Here is a 19,624-nt window from a genome sequence, read left to right as displayed (position 1 = left end):
AGGGAAGGATTGTGGGGGTGCTGTACAGATGTCACCCTTCTCATGGGAGCCCCTGCTCTACAGAAGCTAGATTTCAGCACTGGGTCACCACTGCAGGAGAGGAAGAACAAGCTGGAACCTTGGCATTGGCTGGTCTGTGCCCCAGGTGAAGCTCTTCTTTGGGGACTTCCAGCAATGACAGCATGTGTGTGCAGGCTGAGGGCAGTGAGCAAAGCTGCAGTTTTAAAGGACCCAGAAGAGGCACTGTAGAAAAACCTTGGCCTACTGCCAAGGTTCCTATCAATGGAACCTTTGTGTGGCCACAGACTGTGAAGGTCTGGTGATATCTGAGTCACAATTAAATATATATGAATCCAGGCTGTTCATTCAGCAAGTTTTTATTGAGCACCTACTCTGTGCGCAGCACTGAACTAGGTGTCATGGAGAATACAAGAGAAGTAGAAGACATGGTATCCGTCCTCGATGAGCTTACAAAACTAGAGGCAGAAATCAGAATGTACACGTGACTCAGGCAGCATGTGAAATATACAAAGAGCGCAACTTCAGACAATGAGGCAGCTAAGAGACCCCGAGATCCACAGCAGCTGGGAACAGTCTCCTAGAGCAGGGGAGGGGTTAAAATTAGTCAGCGGGAGATTGGCAGAATGCCTGGAATGGATAAGAATAAAGGCTGCGAGGTAATCTGGTAATTCAGCACAAGCTTGTGCTAAACTGTGGGCATGAGCGGAGCCTGGACAGAGGCTGGGACTGGGGGCTGGGCCCATGGGCAACGAGGATACGCTGTGATCCCTCTCGACAGGCAGACCTGGGGCGTTGCTGGGGACCCTTGCTGCCCTTCTCACAGCCTCACTCCTAGGAAAATCTGGATATTGAGGAAAGCTAGTGACAGAAACTTAATATTCCGCTGTAGCACCCACAAGGGCTTCCAAGGCAGGGGAGGTTTTGACTGAATATTTGCCTTGGTGCTTCTATATGAACCGACCAAGAGCAGGATATTCTGGATTCTTTTAGAGACTCTCCTCACAAGGACCAACTCAGATAATTTACTGACCACTGACCACAACTGTTACCCTAAAGACATATGTATCTAGATTAATTCCCCTGAAACCACAGATGGCTTCAGGGAGCCCCGCCTCCTAGTGATGGAAACCTCAGCCCTGGTCTCAGAGAAGCATGGACTCTGCCCCGTACCTTAAAAGGAGATGCTTTCTACTTGCACTCCAGGCGGCTTAACTGACCTGGGACATTTTCATGTACATTTAACTCTGAGTTGGGGTGGCGGGAGGCGTGCTCAAAGTGCTACGGAGGCAGGCAGCAGAAGGGGATTTGGGCAAAGGGGAAGCCATAGGATTGGAGGGCAGTAAAATGGCCTTGGGGGTAATAGTCAACTGGTCTTTCCCAAGAACAGCTGGTACGGGATGCCATTTGGGGCGAGGGAGGGCAGAGCTGGGTCAAAGGCAGTGGGGAGGAGGAGGGTGGAGCCCTCGTGGACTTCAGAGTCGGAAGTCAGCACAGGAACCCCAGGGGCAGGGAGAAGAGCCCCAGGGCAGGATGGATAGAAGAGCGCTGAAGAGGTCCCGAAGGGGCCACAGCCACAGGGAGGGAACGGCAACGGACATGGGGCCCCTTCTCTCGCCTGCTCCAGGTGCTCTGGCCAGACCCGCCTCTCCTGTCACAGAGCCCAGGATTCCAGAGAAGAGAAGTGTCGGTGGGTGTGGGCCTGGAGCTGGGGCTCAGGGTCTCAGCAGGAGGCGTGTTCCCGGCCACTTGAGCCACAGGAAGGGGAGCAGGCGCCGGGTGAAGGTGGCAGTGAAGGTGTAGATGAGTTCTTGTGACTCCGCGTTGGTGAAAGTCACGGTGCCCCCTTCGTAATCCAGGGCGATGCCCACTCTCCGGGGCCGCAGTGCTGGGAAGAGCTCAGCCTCAGGGCTGGTGTTGGCCCAGGTGCCGGCGGAGGAGAGGCGCAGCGCCCACACACCATCCTCCGGCCGCAGGGAGAGGTCTCCCTTCCTCTTCACCGAGTCTCTGGCCACCCCCACCAAGCAGCTTTCCAGAACTTCCTCCTCCTCCTCCTCCGCTTCTTCCTCTTCATCCCCCAGCGACTCCTCATCCTCGTCCGTCTCCCAGTCGTCATATCCGTCCCGGTAGCCGGCCTCCTCTTCCTCCTCCTCCTCCTCCCCTTCTTCCGCCTCGTCCCCCTCGTCTTCATCCTCGGACCAGCCCTCCCTCTCCACCTCCACCTCCCAGTAGACCTTGCCCCAGGTGAAGCCCTTACTGCCCAGCACCCCCGGCTCACAGTCAAACTGCTGGGGGTACAGGTACGCGCCCTGGTACAGGCCGCTGTAGGTCACACACTTCCAGTCCTCCGACAGCTGCAGGTACCCGCTGGCCGACTGTGGGTCAAGGGTGACGCTCACTGTGGGGACAGAGGAAGAAGCAACGGTGTCACCAGCAGGCCGGGAGGGGACCCCAGTCTCCACGGCAGGGCTGCCACGCTGCATGATCCAAGGGGTATGTGCCACACCTGTGGCAGTGTGAGCAGGCCCCTCGTGGGTCTGCGGTGAAGGCAGGGCCAAAGGGAGCACACGATGGGGCCTGGGACAGAGAGGTCTCTGGTCTTACGAAGCCACGGCAGTTTGCTCCGAATACAGGAGCCACATGATCAGGCACATGCGAAGAAGTCAGTCACAGGGACTCAGTCAAAGGACTGGTGGCAGGACTTCTGAGGACAAAATAACCAACCTTGGGGCAGGAGGGGCCAGACTATCAAGCGGAGGCCTCTCCTCCCACCTGAAGAGCAGCAGACGGGTCAGAAAATACAAGGCGGGGCTGCAGATGTGCGGCTGGGAGACCGCCCTGCTGGACGTGAGGGCGGGCAGGCGGGGGCAGCACAACCCTGTGGGGAGAGCACTCTTTGTCTGAGAACAACCCTTTGGATACTCACCGGTCTTATATTCTAAGTCTCTCAGCAGCTTCCCTGGAGAGGAAAAATGGACAGCAATGACCCTTGAGCTCAGCAAACTTAGGAGCCTATTTCTCACAGTAATTGTCAGTACTAATTTTGTGCCAAGGGTCCATCTGTGAAGAAGATGGAGAAAGAAAACCCCAGGAGACCTCAGAGGAATGAGGTCAGAGACACACAATAAGGAACTAGATACCCTCTTCTCAAAGCAGCACCCAATCCTGATCCCACCCCAAGACCCTCCCCAACCCTTACCCTGGAATTCTCGCAGGCCCCGTTGCAGAGACTGAAGTTTATCTGAGAACTCTCCTGTCTTTTTTTTAACTACTCGAGCAATGGGTTTCCCAATCCAGAACTTCTTCCGTGGATACCTGAGATGACAGACAAACCTGTTACTTAGCTCCTCTTACACTTCTCTCAATCTTTGTGACAATTTATGAAGGAGGAGGGATAGGTATGATTATCCCAGGTAACAGAGAAACAGGCCCTCAAAGGTACTCAGTCCAAGGCTGAGCCAGGACTGACGACCACCAGCAGACTCAACATCCAGAGCCCTTTTGTCTACCAAGGTGTGTCCCTGAACCATCCTGTCCGGTCGCAGACGCGGATAGTGGGCCCAGGAGTGGAGATTACACAGAGAACTTGCCCTAGTACAGACCAAGTCTCCACCAGTTCTCAAGGATGTGCACTTGCTTCCAGGAGACAAGGTCATTGTGATGAACCCTGGGATGTGGGTACGTCTAACCCCGTATCACATGCTACTAATTCGGATCATGGCCAAGGAACAAGGGAAGGGACACGGGCACAAGGGAATGAGGCACACTGTGAAAACGAAACTCTGTTACCTGTTTAAGAAGTCTCTGGTGTCCTGGAAGGGAAGAAAGTACAAGCATCAGTGTGAATTAAACACTTCGTTCATATGTATCAACACTATTAGAGACCAGGCTGCATCAATGAACAAATAGTTTTTTCCTTATGAAGCTGACATTCTAGCGGCAGCAAAGGATAAAACAGAAAACAAACAAAATAATCACAATGACAGAGTGAATGGAGGGGGGCCAGGGGATGACTGAGCCAATTTCTCTGAGAGGATGACACTTGTGCTCAGGTGTGAAGAGTGGCAGGAAAGCAGGGTGCGCAAGGGCTTGGCAAAGGTGGCAGGGGCTGAATCATGCAGGGCTGGGCAGGCACAGTAAGGAGTTCAAATTCTGTGCCACATTCAGAAGAAAGCCACCAAAGAGTTTCAAATAGGGGAGTTATTGTATGTGATCTGCTTCAAAGTGACTGAGACTGCTAAGAACCCTCTAGAATCCATTCTCCCCTTCTTCCTTGTAGTAACAGAATCTGTGAAGTAACAGCTGGGCAGAGCATTACCAAAGACTACATTTCCCAGATCTCTTTGTAACCAGGTGTGGTCATGTGACTAAGTTCTAGCCAATGGGATGTAAAAGGAAGCAATGGCTATAATTTTGGGGTTGTGCCCTTAAAAAAAAAAATTCCATTCTTCTTCCCCTTTTTGCTTGGTTCAGGTTTGGAAACAAGGGTGAGCCCAACTTTGGCTACACAGCTGAGGACAACATCCCTTAAGGTTAGTGAAGCCACCAGATGAAAGTAACCAGCTCCCTGGCTGACCACATGGACAGCTGCCCTGACAGCTCTAGACCCCTCGTGTCTGAACTGTCACTGGGAGAGAAATAATTTGTTTGGTATAGCAGCTAGCCAAAATCCTAAGTGATCAAGCTCTTGGCCATCCTGTACAGAATGGATTAAAAGAAGCAATGCCAACATGGGGGGCAGATTAGAGACTGTTTTGTGGACCGGCAAGAGTAATGATGCCCTGACTAGGGCAGTACAGTGTGGCCAGGGAGGCAGCACACACCAGGTGTGGGACAGACTGGGCATACTGGTAAAGGACAACTACGGACAGGCCACAGTCTGTGCAGGATGGAGAATGGTGCTACCTGAGTGGCGGGACATGGTAGAATGGGGAGGCGGTTCTTGTGAGATGCTGGTCATTTCCTTTTTGTGAGCTAAAGCCTCCATAACACTTTATTTTTTTATTTTTTGTTTAATTTTTGCTTTCCTTTCATGTATTCCACAAATATTAAGTGCTTCCTGTGTGTCAGGTGCCACTCCAGAAGTGGGGATAGAGCAAGAAAAAAGAGACACAAATCTCTTAACAGGGGTAAGCAGAGAGCAAAGAATCAACCTAACAAATCCATGAGATGATGCCATTAAGTGATGAGTGCTACAGGAAGAGAGTAGCCTGGAGGGGTACTGGGTAAGGGTGGGGGCAGAGTGACCTCTGAGAGAGTGAAATTTGGGAAACAAATGAAATCACAGACTGTTTCAGCAAATTCTCAGGAAGAACTTGGGGTCTTGCTCCCAAGAGGCCATCAAACAGGTGAGAGCTACATGGGTGTGCCACCATGAAGCAACTGCCCAGAGACTTGTTGCCCGTCTACTCGGCCCCTCAAAACAAGTCCAAGCCAGTTCCAGAGTGGTGATAAATCTGAGACAACAGCTCTGCCAGGAAAGTAAAAGTCGCTCAGTCGTGTCCGACTCTTTGCGACCTCATGAACTATACAGCCTGTGGAATTCTCCAGACCAGAATACTGGAGTGGGCAGTCTTTCCCTTCTCCAGGGGATCTTTCCAACCCAGGGATCAAACCCAGGCCTCCTGCATTACAGGAGGATTCTTTACCAGCTGAGCCGCAAGGGATACGTGGCATAAAAAGGCAAATAAATGGGCAGGAGGTGGGCAGGATTAGGGAGCGAAGAGGGTGCATGGTGGGACACAGGAGTTACTACTGCAGTCTCACAGAGAGAGACTGAGGCTCATCTAAGGGCAGGCTGTGAGCCGCCCAGAGAGGACGGGGCCCAGAGCACCAGTGCAGGAGCCCATCTCCCAAAGGCTGCACAAGGGGAGACCTGGAAGTCCTGAGATGACCTGCAGCCTCACACGCGGGGCCTCCACAGGGAAGCCACCTGCCCATGGCTCCTGGAGGCCTCCCCCACCACCTCCAGCTCCTGGGGCTGTGGTGAAAGAGGCAGTCAGAGCAGCAAGCCTGGGGCAGGAGTCACAGCAATGCTGGGTAGTAAGAATCTGAAGGTTCTTCATGGGTGTGGATGGCCCCCAACAGTGGAAGGCAGAGTCACCAATTGCCACTCGACCCTGCAAGGCCCACCCTGGGCTGAACCAGGGAGCTGGTTCCTGGTACCCTCGAGGTGCCCCCACTTCCCCTAGCTCCCTTAAACCTCCTCCTGACAGTGCCGCTCCAGAGATCTTTCCTGTTCTATCACCTCTGTCAAAAGGCCTCTGTATTTATCTCCTGTCCTGCTGCTTGTCCCTCACCTCTATTTCTTTACCAGATTTTGGATCAGGACCCCCATCTTAGTAGGGCCTCATCCTTACTGTCCACTGACAGTCATCTCTGGGGAAATACTAACGCCAGGGCAGGAGTTAGCTGTCCCATTCCCTTCAGCAAAGGCAGACCCAAACACACACTGACAAAACTCACCAGCACCACACTCCCGTGCTGACCTCCAGCAGACACCCACTTTCTCTCCCTCTCCCCTCCCACCCAGCCCCAGGGGTGCCTTCTATCTGAGTGGTCTCAGAGGCTCTGAAGGCTGGGCCTCTGTCGGTCCACAAAGCTCTTCCAGGAGGATTGGGGAGAAGCTCCCCTCTGGGCAGACGCAACCAGATCCCCGCGCCCCAGCACCCTAGCTGTGCCCCTCTCTGTTGCACAACAAGTGCATACCCACACGGTGGCAGTGGCTGGCCGCTGTGGGGAGAGGAAGGATGTGCACCCCTGAAGGGGAGGGAGAGAGGGAGAGGGGAGACAGCAAGTGATCTAGTCAGAGAGACAAACCTGAGGGAACAGAATGACAGAGGAGGAAAGGAAGGAGCCAGAGAGACATTCTGGACAAAGTGAGAGAAAAGAAGAGCAAGAGGCCGGAGGCCTGGGAGTCAGGACACCCGGGCTGGAGCTCTGACTCACTTCCTGATCTGCCCCACAGCCTGGGACGAACTCTTCCACCCTCTGGTCCTCTGAGACTTCATCACTGAGGGCTGGAGCGGAAGAGTTCATAATGCTTGAGTCAGAATCCACAATGACAGAGAGGCAGGCAGGGGCCACCTGTACGGCACACGTACCTGGGGGCCTCACCATCTCCCCTGACGTCCCGCCACTGGCTTGCTCTGCCACGGGCCAGGGCCAGCATTTCCCTAGACGTCCTGGGTAGTCCCGCTGCCGACAGACAGACCAGCCACCCCGCACCATGCAAGTAAAGGAGCTCATTATACAGGCCTTCTCCCGGCCTGTGGGGTCGGGGGCAGAGGGATCACACATGCTCCACCCAAAGGCAGTTCAAAGCCCTGTTCAAGGCAGTGTGACTCCTTTGGGAGGCTCCCGGTAGAAGGGGTTGTGGTGTCATTTCAACTTAGCAACCATCCATGACTCCAACCCATGACCCTCCCTTTTTCAGCATCAAAGCTGCCTCCTCCAGGAGGTGCCCCAGAGGCACCCTGCCTGCTCTCCACCCGATTCCCCGAGGCTGATGTCACAGGCCCAGAGAAAACCTCTGCCTTCTGACTCCCTTCCCCAGCTGCCCATCTCCTACAGATCCTCTGGGTTCTTAAGAGAAGCCGCCGTTCAGCCATCCCTCAGCCACCCCCAACCCCACAGACTTCTTCATCTCCAGAACCATAAAAAGCCTCCCCCTAACCAGCATCTGCCAGTGACTTTGGAAGACAGGCTCGTGACAGCAGTAATGAGAATGAAGGACAGTAATGAAAATACTAATAAGCTTCTCCTCCATTTCTATAGCACTTCTCAAGACTGTAAACTCTTGCTCGTAGAAAGTTTACTTTTTGAAGTGACACCGTGCCAACTGTCTCATTTTACGCTCATGCAATCGCCACAGTGAGTGGTGGGGATAAGGATCATCGTCTCCATGCCCTAGATGAGAAAACGGAGGCCTGGGGAAGAAGAGACTCTCTAAGGTCCCCTGAGGGAGAGGCAGGGCCATGCCTGCTGTCCTGGTCTCCCGGCTCCCTGCCCCGGGGAGGTCTCTCACCTGCATGAGCTCTGCAGCTGGCTGCTGCGCCTTGCCCTCCAGCTCGGAGATGACCTGTGCCAGCCGGGCAAGCTCCCCGACGCCCCTGGTCTTGAACTTCTCCCTGCCCTCTGTGAGCTCCTGCTCCAGCTTCGCCAGCTGGCCCAGCAGGTGCTGCTCCCGCTCCCTCAGGAACTGGTGGCCCTGCTCAAACTCAGCCACGATGCACTGCCTCTGGTCCTGGAGCTTCTTCTGCAGGGTAGGAAGGGGGAGAAGGGGGTGACACCGCCGCCCCAGAGGGGAAGACCCCTCCAGGATTTGGCGTGGAGTACACACGCTGGCTCTTCGCCTTCGCTAACCCCATTCATGAGTTCTACAGTGTCTGGGCTGGAAGGGGCTTGGAGCCTTCCTGGGCCAACCTCCTTTCCTCAGGAAAGACATATAAGTCAGCCAGGTCAGTCCCCTCACGGGACTGGAAGCCTGAGTGCCTACCATCAGCTCTTCTAGGTAAACCAGTATGTGCCGGGGCCCTCTGAACAACACTATGAGTCAACACAGTTTCCAACTGGCGTGTGCTGCCTCTTCCAGGACGTTTCCCTCGACTAATTTTATTCAAGCCTGACTAACCCTCTCTTCAGAATCCTCCCCAGTACGTGTGAAATATTTGCGTGCACACTACCCTTGCCACACAGGACTATCTCCTCTTTCCTCAGTGAAACTCTGGAATGTCTTCGACCGGGACCACGTTCTTTCTTGTCTCCCAATCTCCCTGCTGAGTCCAGGCTGGGACCCGGTCAGCATCTTCGCACACGGGGCGCCTGGAGGCACTGCTCGGGCTGGGCTGTCTCCTGCCTCACCGTGCCTCTCCCGGGGCCCACCTGCTCACTGCATGGACTGGCCCCAACAGCCCTCCACCCTCCAGTGCCCACTTCCCCAACAGACTCTGCCCCAGAAAACTGGAATCTCCTATCAGTTTTTTCCCTTCCTGATCACCTCTCTAACCAAGCACTCGATGTGCTGCCTCTGTTTTCTAACTACAGGCAACCATGGACTCACTACACACAGTGTCCTCAGAGCTGGTCAGGCCTGGCCAAGCCCACCCCTCTCAGTTCTCCTCCTGGAGCCAGTTCCCTCCTTCCAAACCCTCTGGCTCCCCTCACTCTCAGGAATCATGTCTCCCGCTCTTTGAAAGGAAGGACAAAGCCAGGCCTTCCTCAGTTCCTCACACCCTGACTCTGCTGAGCAAACAGGCCCTGCAGCTGAGGTGAATCACAGAAGGACCTTAGCCGACATCCAGGCAACCCCCTCACTTGTGAGATGAGGAAGCAGGCCAAGCCCGCAGACCTCAGACTGGCAGGGCGTGGGCCAAAACCCAGGTCTCCCACTGCCAGTCCGGTCGGGGCTCCTCTCCCAGGGAGCCAGCAGCCTCCCAGCTGTGTCTCTGCAAGCTCAAGAGCTCCTGATCTGCACGGCTGATACCTGCCTTAGGGTTCTCTCTCCCTTGACAGCCTCACTTACCAGCGCAGCCAGGATATCAGCTTCGCCCTTGGCCTGAAAGCCCTGAATTTTGTCTCTGTCTCTCCTTAGGGTACTCAGGTGGTTCAGGATTTTTTCCTGCAGAAAGACAAGCAGTGGGGATGCTCTGGGCTGAGGCAGGAGGGTGGGCTCGGGCCGAGTCCCTGGCCAACAAGAAGCCTTCCAAGGGGCCTGCGCCAGGCCTCGCCTCCGGGTGGGTGCCGAGCAGAGCATCCCTCCCTGCGGGGGAGCGGAGGGCTTACCCTGTGGGGCTGGGCCGCCTTCTCCACCAGGACGGCCGAGTGCGGCCTGTGCTCCCGGGACTCCCGGCACATGACACACAGCAGCTTGCCGTCGTCCTCGCAGTAGTAGTGCAGCTTCTCCCGGTGCCGCTCGCACAGCCTCACGTCCGCCTGCTCCTGGGCCGCCTCCCCTGGCTGCCGGCCCCTGTCCACCTTCAGCCGCTCAATGTTCTCCACCAGGCTGGCCAGCTGCCACACTGGCCGGATATTCTCCTTCTTAAAAGGCTTCTTGCACAGGGGGCAGACGGGGCGGCCCCCTGAGATGGAGCGGATGTCAGTGGTACAGCTGCGGCAGAAGACGTGGCCACAGTCAATGGTCACTGGGTCCCGCAGGTAATCGAGGCAGATGGAGCAGGTCACCTCCTCTTCCAGACTCCGCAGCGGTGCCGATGCGGCCATGGTATCCCGAACTCAGAGGGGCCCCTGTTCACCGGCTGGGATTTCTCCTCCTTGGGGACCAGACACGGAGTCAACAGCAGGCCCAGCAGAGGGGCAGGAGTGGCAGCCTCACATGGGGCTGCGTGCCCAAGCAATCGACCAGTCAACTGCAGCTCCTATGAGGCTCCCCCAGAATCAGAGGGAAAGGACCTTACTGATCCTCAAGTCCAACGCCCTCATTTTACAGATGAGGAAACTGAGGCCCAGAGTGTGTAGCTGGGAAGAAGGGAGAGCAGTGCAGGTACCAGCCCATGCCGTACTCTTGGCAACACACTCCTATCTCCAGACCCTTTCCTTCCATCTGCTGGAAAATTGCTCTAATGCACCGATTATGAGAACAAGACACCAGATAACTACCTGCTGAACTGTCATAATATACAAATCCACAACACCTACTATGTGCACAGTGCTCCCTGACTTGTGCTGTGCATGGGCTGCACAACTGTTCATGAGGGGCCTTGACAGAGTCAAGAGACTCCTTTGTTTGCCCTGCAGACTTCAGGTTGCAAAGACTAAGTACCCTGAGGTTCTTTACTAAGACTCAAGGAGCATCAAGAGGTTGAGTTCAGGTGTCCTCCTTTATAGATGTTTCCTTGGGCTGTGTGAGTTTTTGACTGGGTTCACTTGCCCTAGAGAGTTGGTCCCTACCTACGCAGTCTGCTGGCAGAGCACTGCCAGGCCACAATGGACTTGGTCTTAGCTGTGCCCCTCCATGCAGCTGGCCTGGTTGCTAACAAGCATGACTGAAACGAACGTGGGAGGAACCTTCAGGTGGCTCTGACAGGGATGTGCGGATGAGAGCGTGGCCCTCAGAGGGAGCACAGAAGTTGAGCACAGAGGACTTTAGTTCTGTTTACCTCTGCAGCCTTGGTGCACCTCCTGTCTGAGGTTAGGAGCCTCAGCACACCTAAACCAACAGCTGCCTCCTGCCCTTACACGGTGTGACAAGAGAAAACTCATTTAAGTACTCTGAGCCTCAGTTTATCCATCCATAAAATGGGGAGAGTCATACTTACCTTCAAGGGGTTTCTACATGGATTGAGTAAAAGAATTATGCTACAAGTATTAGGCATAAGCGTGGTATTGAGGGGGAATCTAGAAGAGAATCCAGAACCCTTGGCTCCCAAATCCAGTGCGTATTCAAAGCACAAGAAAAGCAAGAGTGGAAATTTAAAGTGGCAGCAAGAGAGGAAGTGGATGAAACGCCACGGTGACACATGGGCTCCAGAGTTAAAGTCTCGTGGAGAGACCCATGGTAGGCCACCGGAGCAGTCTCTGGGAAGACAGCCAGCAGACAGGGCACACAGGTAACTGCCAGGCTGGAATGAAGCCCTTGGAACCACAGGCAAATCAATCTGATTACTTATTATGTACATGAAAGTTCATTACAACAGAGTTCAGTGACCTTCAATTTCTTTCACGTACTGACACGAATGAGCTAGAAATAAAGCCCCAAAGAGAAAACAACACCGGAATACAAAGTCTACTTGAGGATCTAACACAGCAGTATATAAAAAGTGCTTTATAAAGTGAAAGTACTGTACAAATGTAAGGGATTATTTTACTACTGACAATTAACTCCAACTAGAAGCTCCAACAGATTTAGAAATGTGTGACTTTAAGGGATGTAACGGGTGTGGAAAAGACCTGTACCTACAAAGCTCAAATGAAATAAGAATTTAACTGGTAAATGCAGGTAATAAAGTTTTTAGAATGTTAATAAGGATGGTATAAAGTCTAGGAATTGCCTGGTGCAACTCCCTGGTTTGTCTGTTGAGGAAGTGAGCCTAACCCGGCACTTGGAAATGTAACACAAGGTTCAGTTCAGTTGCTCAGTCATGTCTGACTCTCTGCGACCTCATGGGCTGCAGCACACCAGGCTTCCCTGTCCATCACCAACTCCTAGGGCTTGCTCAAACTCACATCCATCAAGTTGGTGATGCCATCCAGCCATCTCATCGTCTGTCGTCCCAACACAAGGTTGGGACTGGTGGGCGGCAGTGTTGGTGATTCCTGTGGGCACTGGAGCCCTTCAGCAATCACTTTGCTAGGGGCTTGAAAGCTCAAAGGTTGAGGTTATTTGTTTCTTTTGTGGTAATGGGGGATGACATGTGTTTATCTTTAGGGCTGGGAAATTAATTCTGTTGCAAATGACTATGAAGAGCATAGCTATGGCTCCCAGTCTACACAAAACCTGATACCCTCATCACTTGGAGCAGGGGTTCTTAACCCAGGCTCCATGCTGGACTTTGATGCATCTTTAAACCCCCAACATTATATGAATGATCGCATATGTACTAGACGAACGAACCTGTCCAAGGATTATGGAAGAACACCAGTGAAAAAGTGTAGGAGGGATAATAGAATTAGAAAAACATCATCTTGCAACCCCCACTATATAAGACAAGGATCATCATCTGATGCTAAAACCATGAGATGAAGGGTACCAGGGGACAGGACGGTACCATGGTGCCAAGGTACCGCCCAGTGGGTTACTCCCTAATGTAGCTTGCTAAGGGAGATCTGGTGATGGCTTCAGCCAGTGACCAAATCCAGCATCGCCAATAAAGGGACAGACTGGCATATGTTTCTCAGTGTGGTGCCACAGGAATTGTAAAATGTCACCTTTGCAGTAGCCCTGCCAAAAGTGTTTGACGAGAATGAATCAAATCTTTCGACCTAACTTTCAGTTTACCAAAAATACAAGGGACAGAGATGAGCTATAAACCACATCATCAGGAAATAATCAGATAAATCGAGAACATGAGACATTCCCCAAGACAACTGGCATGGTCTTCTAAAAAGTCAAGCTATGAAAAATAAAGCAGGATTGTTCTTGATACAAAGAGACTAAAGGGAAATAACAACCAAATGCAAAAACTTTGATTGGATCTTGGCTTTTTTTAAGTTATAAAACACTTTGGGGACAATTAGGAGAAACTTGACTAAAGACTGGGTTTCGGATCATACTGAGAAATTATTATTGATTTTTAATGGCATTTATTAAAGTTATGTATGAGAATGTCCGTATTTTTAGGCTATGCATGCTACAGGATTTAGGACTGCACAGGGGCTTTCCAGGTGTTGCTAGTGGTAAAGAACCCGCCAAGAACTTTGCCGATACAGGAGATGTAAGAGATGCGGGTTCGATCCCTGGGTCAGGAAAATCCCCTGGAGTAGGAAATGGCAACCCACTTCAGTATTCTTGCCTGAAAAATTCCATGGACAGAGGAGCCTAGTGGCCTACAATCAATCCATGGGGTCACAAAGAATTGGACATGACTGGACGACTGAGCACTCATGCACATGTATAATATAATACCACTACAACTTACTTTTAAATAGTTCAACAAGAAAAAATAAAAATCTGAAAAATTCTGAAGTGAGGGGCTAGAATTTTCCATCCTTCTTAAAATAATCTGTACAAGGGTCTGTAACTACTAAAGACCCTGGAAATCACAATAGAGAGATGTTTGTGTCTGACACTTGTAGAAGCTCAAGACACAAGTGCTGAACAAACGATCAAATTCAGAGGACTGGAAGGCAACGCTAATTGCATATGCATTTGTTTGACAGTCTGCTGAAACTAATAAAAGAAACACGGTACATTTCTATGTTCAATCCCACTGCTTCATTATATAGGCTCCATCACAAATGCATAACAAATATTGAAGACAGCTTACTCTGGCATTGCTGAAAACATGTAAGATCCAAGGTGTAAACCTTGGGTTGAATCCAGGTTCAGGTTTGGGTTCAACAGCCTGGTGACTGACAATGTCTTGGTGACAGTATTTCTGTAGGATCCACCTTACTGGCCATTTACACACCTCACGGTATTTAACGCTCAGGATACTCTTCTCAGGAAACTGAGGTTCATGGAGGGAAGCAACCTCCCCAACAGCACGTGGCAAGGATGCAGTGTCTGGTGCTGACGCCTCGGCCCAGTCCACTACACTCCCTTGTTCGCCCAGGCAAGCTGCACAACTGGCCCTAATACCAGCTCCTTTGTCAGGAGGCGCCGATGAGGTCATCTCAATGGAAGGGCTTTGTAAACAGGAGTGTGCTGACAGAAGGGGCACGTGTTACTGCTGATGCTGAGTGAAAGCACCCTCTCCTCACATTCGACAGGCAGTGCGGTTCCTGTACGAGAGTGGGTGGACCTGAACACCTACTCACACCTCATAGCCAGCCCTTTCGAGCCAACGCAAAACTGACCCTCTGGCAAACCCCTCCCTAGCTTATCACGCTCCCCTGTGATTCTGCCCTTTCTATCACTTGTGCCTTCAGCATAGCCTGATGATCTCGACAGACGTCCACAATAAGGGGTAAAACTATCACTCTCCTTGCCATTCCTGGCTCTCGGAAGGACAGAACCATAGAAATAAGAGCCAGAAAAAGTCTTCACAATGGCACGGTCCACCCTACTCCCTTTACCCAAATGAGAATTCTGAAACCTGAGGAAGTCATTTCATGAACTACCTTCTACCAGAGGCCATTCACCTCTGCTCAGGGTGGACAGGTCCTCTGTCCCTTCAATAAACCGGAAGCTGGCTGTGATTCCATGGAACCAGGTAAAACTGGAGACACCAGCATTTTTCCTGTGCAACATAAAGTCACTGCTGAGATCAAGAGTCACCAAATTGGTTTCTTTCATTTTGACAACTGGCCATTACGCAGGAAAAAGCCAGTTTAACAAATTTAGTTTTTTCAAGATCATAAACGGAGTCAGTGAAATCAACAACTATGGGTTAGTGAGGTGGAGACAGTCTTATTCAACCTCCAGAGGCAGGAGGGCCCTAAGCCACCAGCTAGGGAGTTACTACTTTACATCAAAGTTGAGACACCTATGTCATCACACCTTTACATCTTTCAAATGTGGTCACTGACATGCCACAATATAACTGGCAAAAGGTTTTTCCTATGTGAAACATAAAACAATGGATCACATCTTAGATTTGATGAAACGTAGCGTTTATCTTGTATAAAATGCTGCCAGGGTCATCCAGCATGTGCAATTCATCTTGTCACCCTCCTGCTTCAAAATTCCTGAGGTCAAAGCTGTACTGCAGGACACGCAGGCCCCCTATAATCTGGGCCCCACTTACCGACCAGGCCTGAATCCTGCTTCAGCCTAATGTTAGAGACAGTGAGCCAGAAAGACAGCCCCTTCTTCACCACCCCTACTCCCCACCCCATGCTCCTGTACATGAGTTTGTCAGCTCCAGCTCATCCTTGAAAGCCTGAATTAGATATGCCCCAGTATCTGTGGTCCTACCAGTGACCATCCCACCTCTGAGCTGAATGAATTCCCTCCCTCAGGAAGCTCCTACAGACGCTGTTATTATAGCTACAGTCACACTGCTTCCTAATTGATATTTTTACCCATCTTTCTCCCAAGCAGGATGTGAACCCAAGGGTCATGTCTCACTGATCTTTCCATATCTTCAATATTAGACACAAAGTCTGTAAATGTTTGTGAGGCTAAACGTTATCCTATGATTCCAGAGTCCCATATCTTCTTCATTCTCCCGTCAACACATTCCCCTTCCCACTTTGCAATCTCATTTCAGCAGGAGGCTCCAAGGGCTCCCCTCAGATTAGACACTCCTGGTCCAGATTTCCTCTCTTCAAGCATATAGTTTGGGAGTGGGGGGGGTGGGGAGGGTCACTGCACTTCTACCAACCTGGAGAATTTGAACTCACTCTGAGTGAGTGAGTGTTACTTGCTCAGTAGTGTCCAATTCTTTGCTACCCCATGGACTGTAGCCCACCAGGTTCCTCTGTCCATGGAATTATCTAAGCAAGAATACTGGAGTGGGTTGCCATTTCCTTTTCCAAGGGATCTTTCTGACCCAGGGATCGAATCCGGGTCTCCCGCACTGCAAGCAGAGTCCTTCATTCTGGATGCCAGCCAATAAGCCTTTGCTTTTCAAAATTAATTTCTTCCCATTCTCCATGTCTTTTTCTATTCAGAGCCTAGTCTGAAGTCACCCCAAGAAGCCTCAATTCCAACTATGGGCTCTCCACTGCAGTCGCAGGGTCTTCTGCAGCAGTCTGAGCCCAGCCTGTCACTCCCTCCCCACTTTGGGGGAAGTGACATCTAAGAAGCCACATTCTGCTCCTCAGTTTCCTTACTGCTTAACAAGAAAGAATAATGTCAAGTTTGCCAAGGTGACTTCATGCGAGGTCACACAAGTGAAAAGTGTTCTCAACAGCAAAATACGCTATAAAAATACATCCTAGAAAGGAGCACAAGAGCCAACTGAAAAGAGCTCCCAGTGGCTAAAGTTGCAACAAAACGAAGTAGTACTGAATTATAACCCTGAGTATAAAATAAATATCCATGAGCCCACACTGATAAGAATAAATGAATAACTTAATAAATAAGGCAAAAGAGACAAATCTCTCATGCAGAAGAATTGCAAATAACACAGGTACAGAGTTGCCCTTAAGGAGGGTGGAGCACACTCCCCACTCCTCTGCTCAGGGTCTGACTACTCTCCAAAGAGTACAGTATGGCAGGGAGGAGTGGGGGAGGGGGAGGAGAAAGTTTACAATGGAGAAGCCTGACAAGCACTGCCTCAGCCAGGTAGTCAAGGCCAGCATCAAGTCATAAAGCATGTTCCCTTGATGTGAAGTGATGAAAATGGCAATCTACCTCTGTGGTCTTCCTCCCAAGAACCCGTAAGCCAGTCTTAGGGGCAGCCTATAATACAACATAATATAATATATATAAGGAGTATTTTCCAAACTCTCAAGATTATAAAAAAAGTTTGAGAAACTGCCACAGCCAAGGGGAGCATAATGAGAACTAATTAGAATATGGTAACTTGGGTAGAATGATGAGAAAAAAAAAGTACTTAGGTAAAAACTATGAAAATGTGAATTCTGTATGTATGTTGGCCAATAATAATGTATCAGTACAGGTTCACTAATCATTAAGAAATGTTCCCTATTAATGTAAGATATTAATAAATGAATGGGGGAAAGGTTTGGGGGTACTGGGAACTCTGTACTAGCTTCCCAATTTTTCTATAAATCTAAAACTGTTCTAAAAAATAAAGTCTATTAAAAAAAAAAACGGAATTACAATTTGAGGTACAAAATAAAGTCAATTTTTTAAAAAGTTGATTCTTTTAAACTTGGGGCAGGGGTAACTCTAAGAATCTTGATTTTTAGCTCAGGGTCCCAGACATTGGTATTTGTTGTTGAATGAACCAATATCATTCTCGGGAAGCGCGCACAAACCGTCGTAGTGCCAAACTCTGTAATGTACTGGGAATTTGGAGGTGTTTGCTTCTCATTTGCTCCACAAAGATAAATTTACTCACTTTTCTAAGGGTGAAAAGCAGCAGGGAAAATGCTGAACTAATGGGCCAGAGGAAGGAGTGAATGCAAAGCTCCAGGTATACGTGGCTAAACCGGTTTATTCTGACCAATTAAAAAAACAAAACAAAACAAAAAACACCATGACTTTGGTCCTGGGGCCAGACTGGCAGTTTACAGGGCTCCAAGAAACGAGACCGTCATCTGGAGACAAGAATGGATGGGTGCCCGAGCTGGACACGAGAAAGCGAGGAAGACCGACGAGGAGAGAGCGAATGGAGGCCCAAGCCAAGCAGGAGGATTAGGCCGGCAGGGAGGACGGCGCGAACTTCACCCTTCTTCCGAGCGCGCCAGACAGCCCGGCCCCATTCTGCCCGCGCGGCCACGTTCGGCCGCTCGGACCCCGGGGCGCGTGTGTGACTGCTGCTCTGCAGCATTTCTCACCGGGCACCCCCTACTCACCGGTCCCCAGCTCCGGGCCGCGAATCCCGAGCTGGGGTCGATCTTTCCCGCAGCGGTCAGTTCCGGGTCGAGCTCCGCCGCCTGCACCCAGGGCGACCGCGCGTCCCCGCCCGGTAATCTCCCGGCTTTCTGGAGCCCTCCACCGAGATTTCCCCCCGACCCGCACCCGGATTGGTCGCTGCTGAACGCCGCCTCCCAATGGGAGCCTTAGCTCCCTTACGTCACTGATCACTGGGCAAATCCTCAGGCCGTCGCGGAGGGTGGGACTGCAGGGTCAGAGAAACCGAAACTGAAATGGTGCAAAGCCTAGGTTTAGCGGCTGCTGTATTGAGTTTGGCGCGTGGTGCGCGCACCTGCTCTGCAGGGTGGAAGAAGGCGAAACTTAAGGCCTCATGAGACCCCTTTGTAGGACTCTGCAATGGGTGAAACCCTCCCCGCCTCCCGATTTCCGCCCCACCGGGAGGGCATTTGGCATACAAGTGGCGTTTGCCAGGTGCTCAACATTAAATAGGACTCCATGACCCTAAAGCTTCCCGGGTGGCTCAGAGGGTAAAGCGTCTGCCCGCAATGCGGGAGATCTGGGTTCGATCCCCTGGTAGGCCAAAATCAGTGGAATCAGAAAGAGTTGTACACTACTGAGCAACTGCACTTCCCTGACCCAACCTGGCCTACATTTGCTTCCTGGATCAGGCAGGATCTTAGCAAACTGATAGTCTCAGGGGTCTATTTACAAAAATTAACTACCGTGTCTGAGGTGTCTACGAGGAGTAAGGCGCTTTACATAAACTATCTTTAAATCAGGCAGGCATTTTTGTCCCCATTTGACAGAAGGGAAAACTGAGATTCCAAGAGCATAGGGACCTGGACTGTTTCCCTCTTTGGTGCTGGATTCAGAAACCACAGAGCCTGAAAAACGGACGGGCATTCAGGGTCCCAGGATCCTTGGTGGGGAGATTTCCTAGAAGCTCATGCAAGTCCACCCCGCCGCCAGGCAGGGAAGCTGACCAGCCCCAGTGTCCGGGCCGCTCGCTCCACTGCTGTGCAGCGACTCCTCTGCAGTTGTTACTGTGTCCCAGGCACAATCTCCCCTGGGCCGTCAGGACAGTCACCGCGGTCAGCACATAGGCCCTCCAACTACCTATTCTTTTTAGTTAGTGTTTTGGAAGACATGTTTAAAATGTTCCTTAAATGATCTCATGCTACTAATTTGTCCTCTCCCTGTCTCTAGGACTTCCCTGGTGGCTCAGACGGTAAAGCGTCTGCCTACAATGCAGGAGACCTGGGTTCAATCCTGGGTTTGGAAGATCCCCTGGAGAAGGAAATGGCAACCCACCCCAGAATTCTTGCCTGGAAAATCCCATGGACGGAGGAACCTGGTAGGCTACAGACGTTGCAGAGAGTCGGACAGGACTGAGCGACTTCACTTTCACTTTCTGTCTCGAGGAGGTACTTGCTCCACCCACAAGCCATTCTGTGCATCCTCCAGCCACAGAGGTCCTTTCTCCTGCTTAAAATTCTCCGCATCTTCCCAGCCAACCTAGAGAGACAGGAAGGCTTC

General features: G+C 51.4%; 1 protein-coding gene across 1 annotated transcript; it reads right to left on the bottom strand.

Moving 5' to 3' along the window:
- Positions 1-361: 361 nt before the first annotated feature.
- LOC139179001 (tripartite motif-containing protein 26) lies at positions 362-18,201 on the bottom strand. The gene is made up of 8 exons (XM_070778261.1): positions 18,067-18,201; positions 9,802-10,289; positions 9,542-9,637; positions 8,045-8,275; positions 3,808-3,830; positions 3,218-3,333; positions 2,945-2,977; positions 362-2,416 (listed from the first exon to the last, which is right to left on the bottom strand). Exons 2-8 carry the CDS (start codon positions 10,237-10,239, stop codon positions 1,734-1,736), a joined length of 1,620 nt encoding a protein of 539 aa, XP_070634362.1. The 5' UTR covers positions 10,240-10,289; positions 18,067-18,201; the 3' UTR covers positions 362-1,733.
- Between the last annotated feature and the right edge of the window lie 1,423 nt (positions 18,202-19,624).

This window comes from Bos indicus, chromosome 23, assembly GCF_029378745.1.
Source record: "Bos indicus isolate NIAB-ARS_2022 breed Sahiwal x Tharparkar chromosome 23, NIAB-ARS_B.indTharparkar_mat_pri_1.0, whole genome shotgun sequence".
Classification (NCBI taxonomy): domain Eukaryota; kingdom Metazoa; phylum Chordata; class Mammalia; order Artiodactyla; family Bovidae; genus Bos; species Bos indicus.
This window is presented reverse-complemented; position numbering and strand designations above follow the sequence as displayed.

Coding starts and splice junctions, on each gene's coding strand:
- LOC139179001 (XM_070778261.1), bottom strand. CDS start 10,239: ATGGCCGCATCGGCACCGCTGCGGAGTCTGGAAGAGGAGGTGACCTGC. Junction 3,334..3,807: donor ACCAGAGACTTCTTAAACAG/GTAACAGAGTTT, acceptor CTGTCATCTCAG/GTATCCACGGAAGAAGTTCT. Junction 2,417..2,944: donor AGACTTAGAATATAAGACCG/GTGAGTATCCAA, acceptor CTGTCCCCACAG/TGAGCGTCACCCTTGACCCA.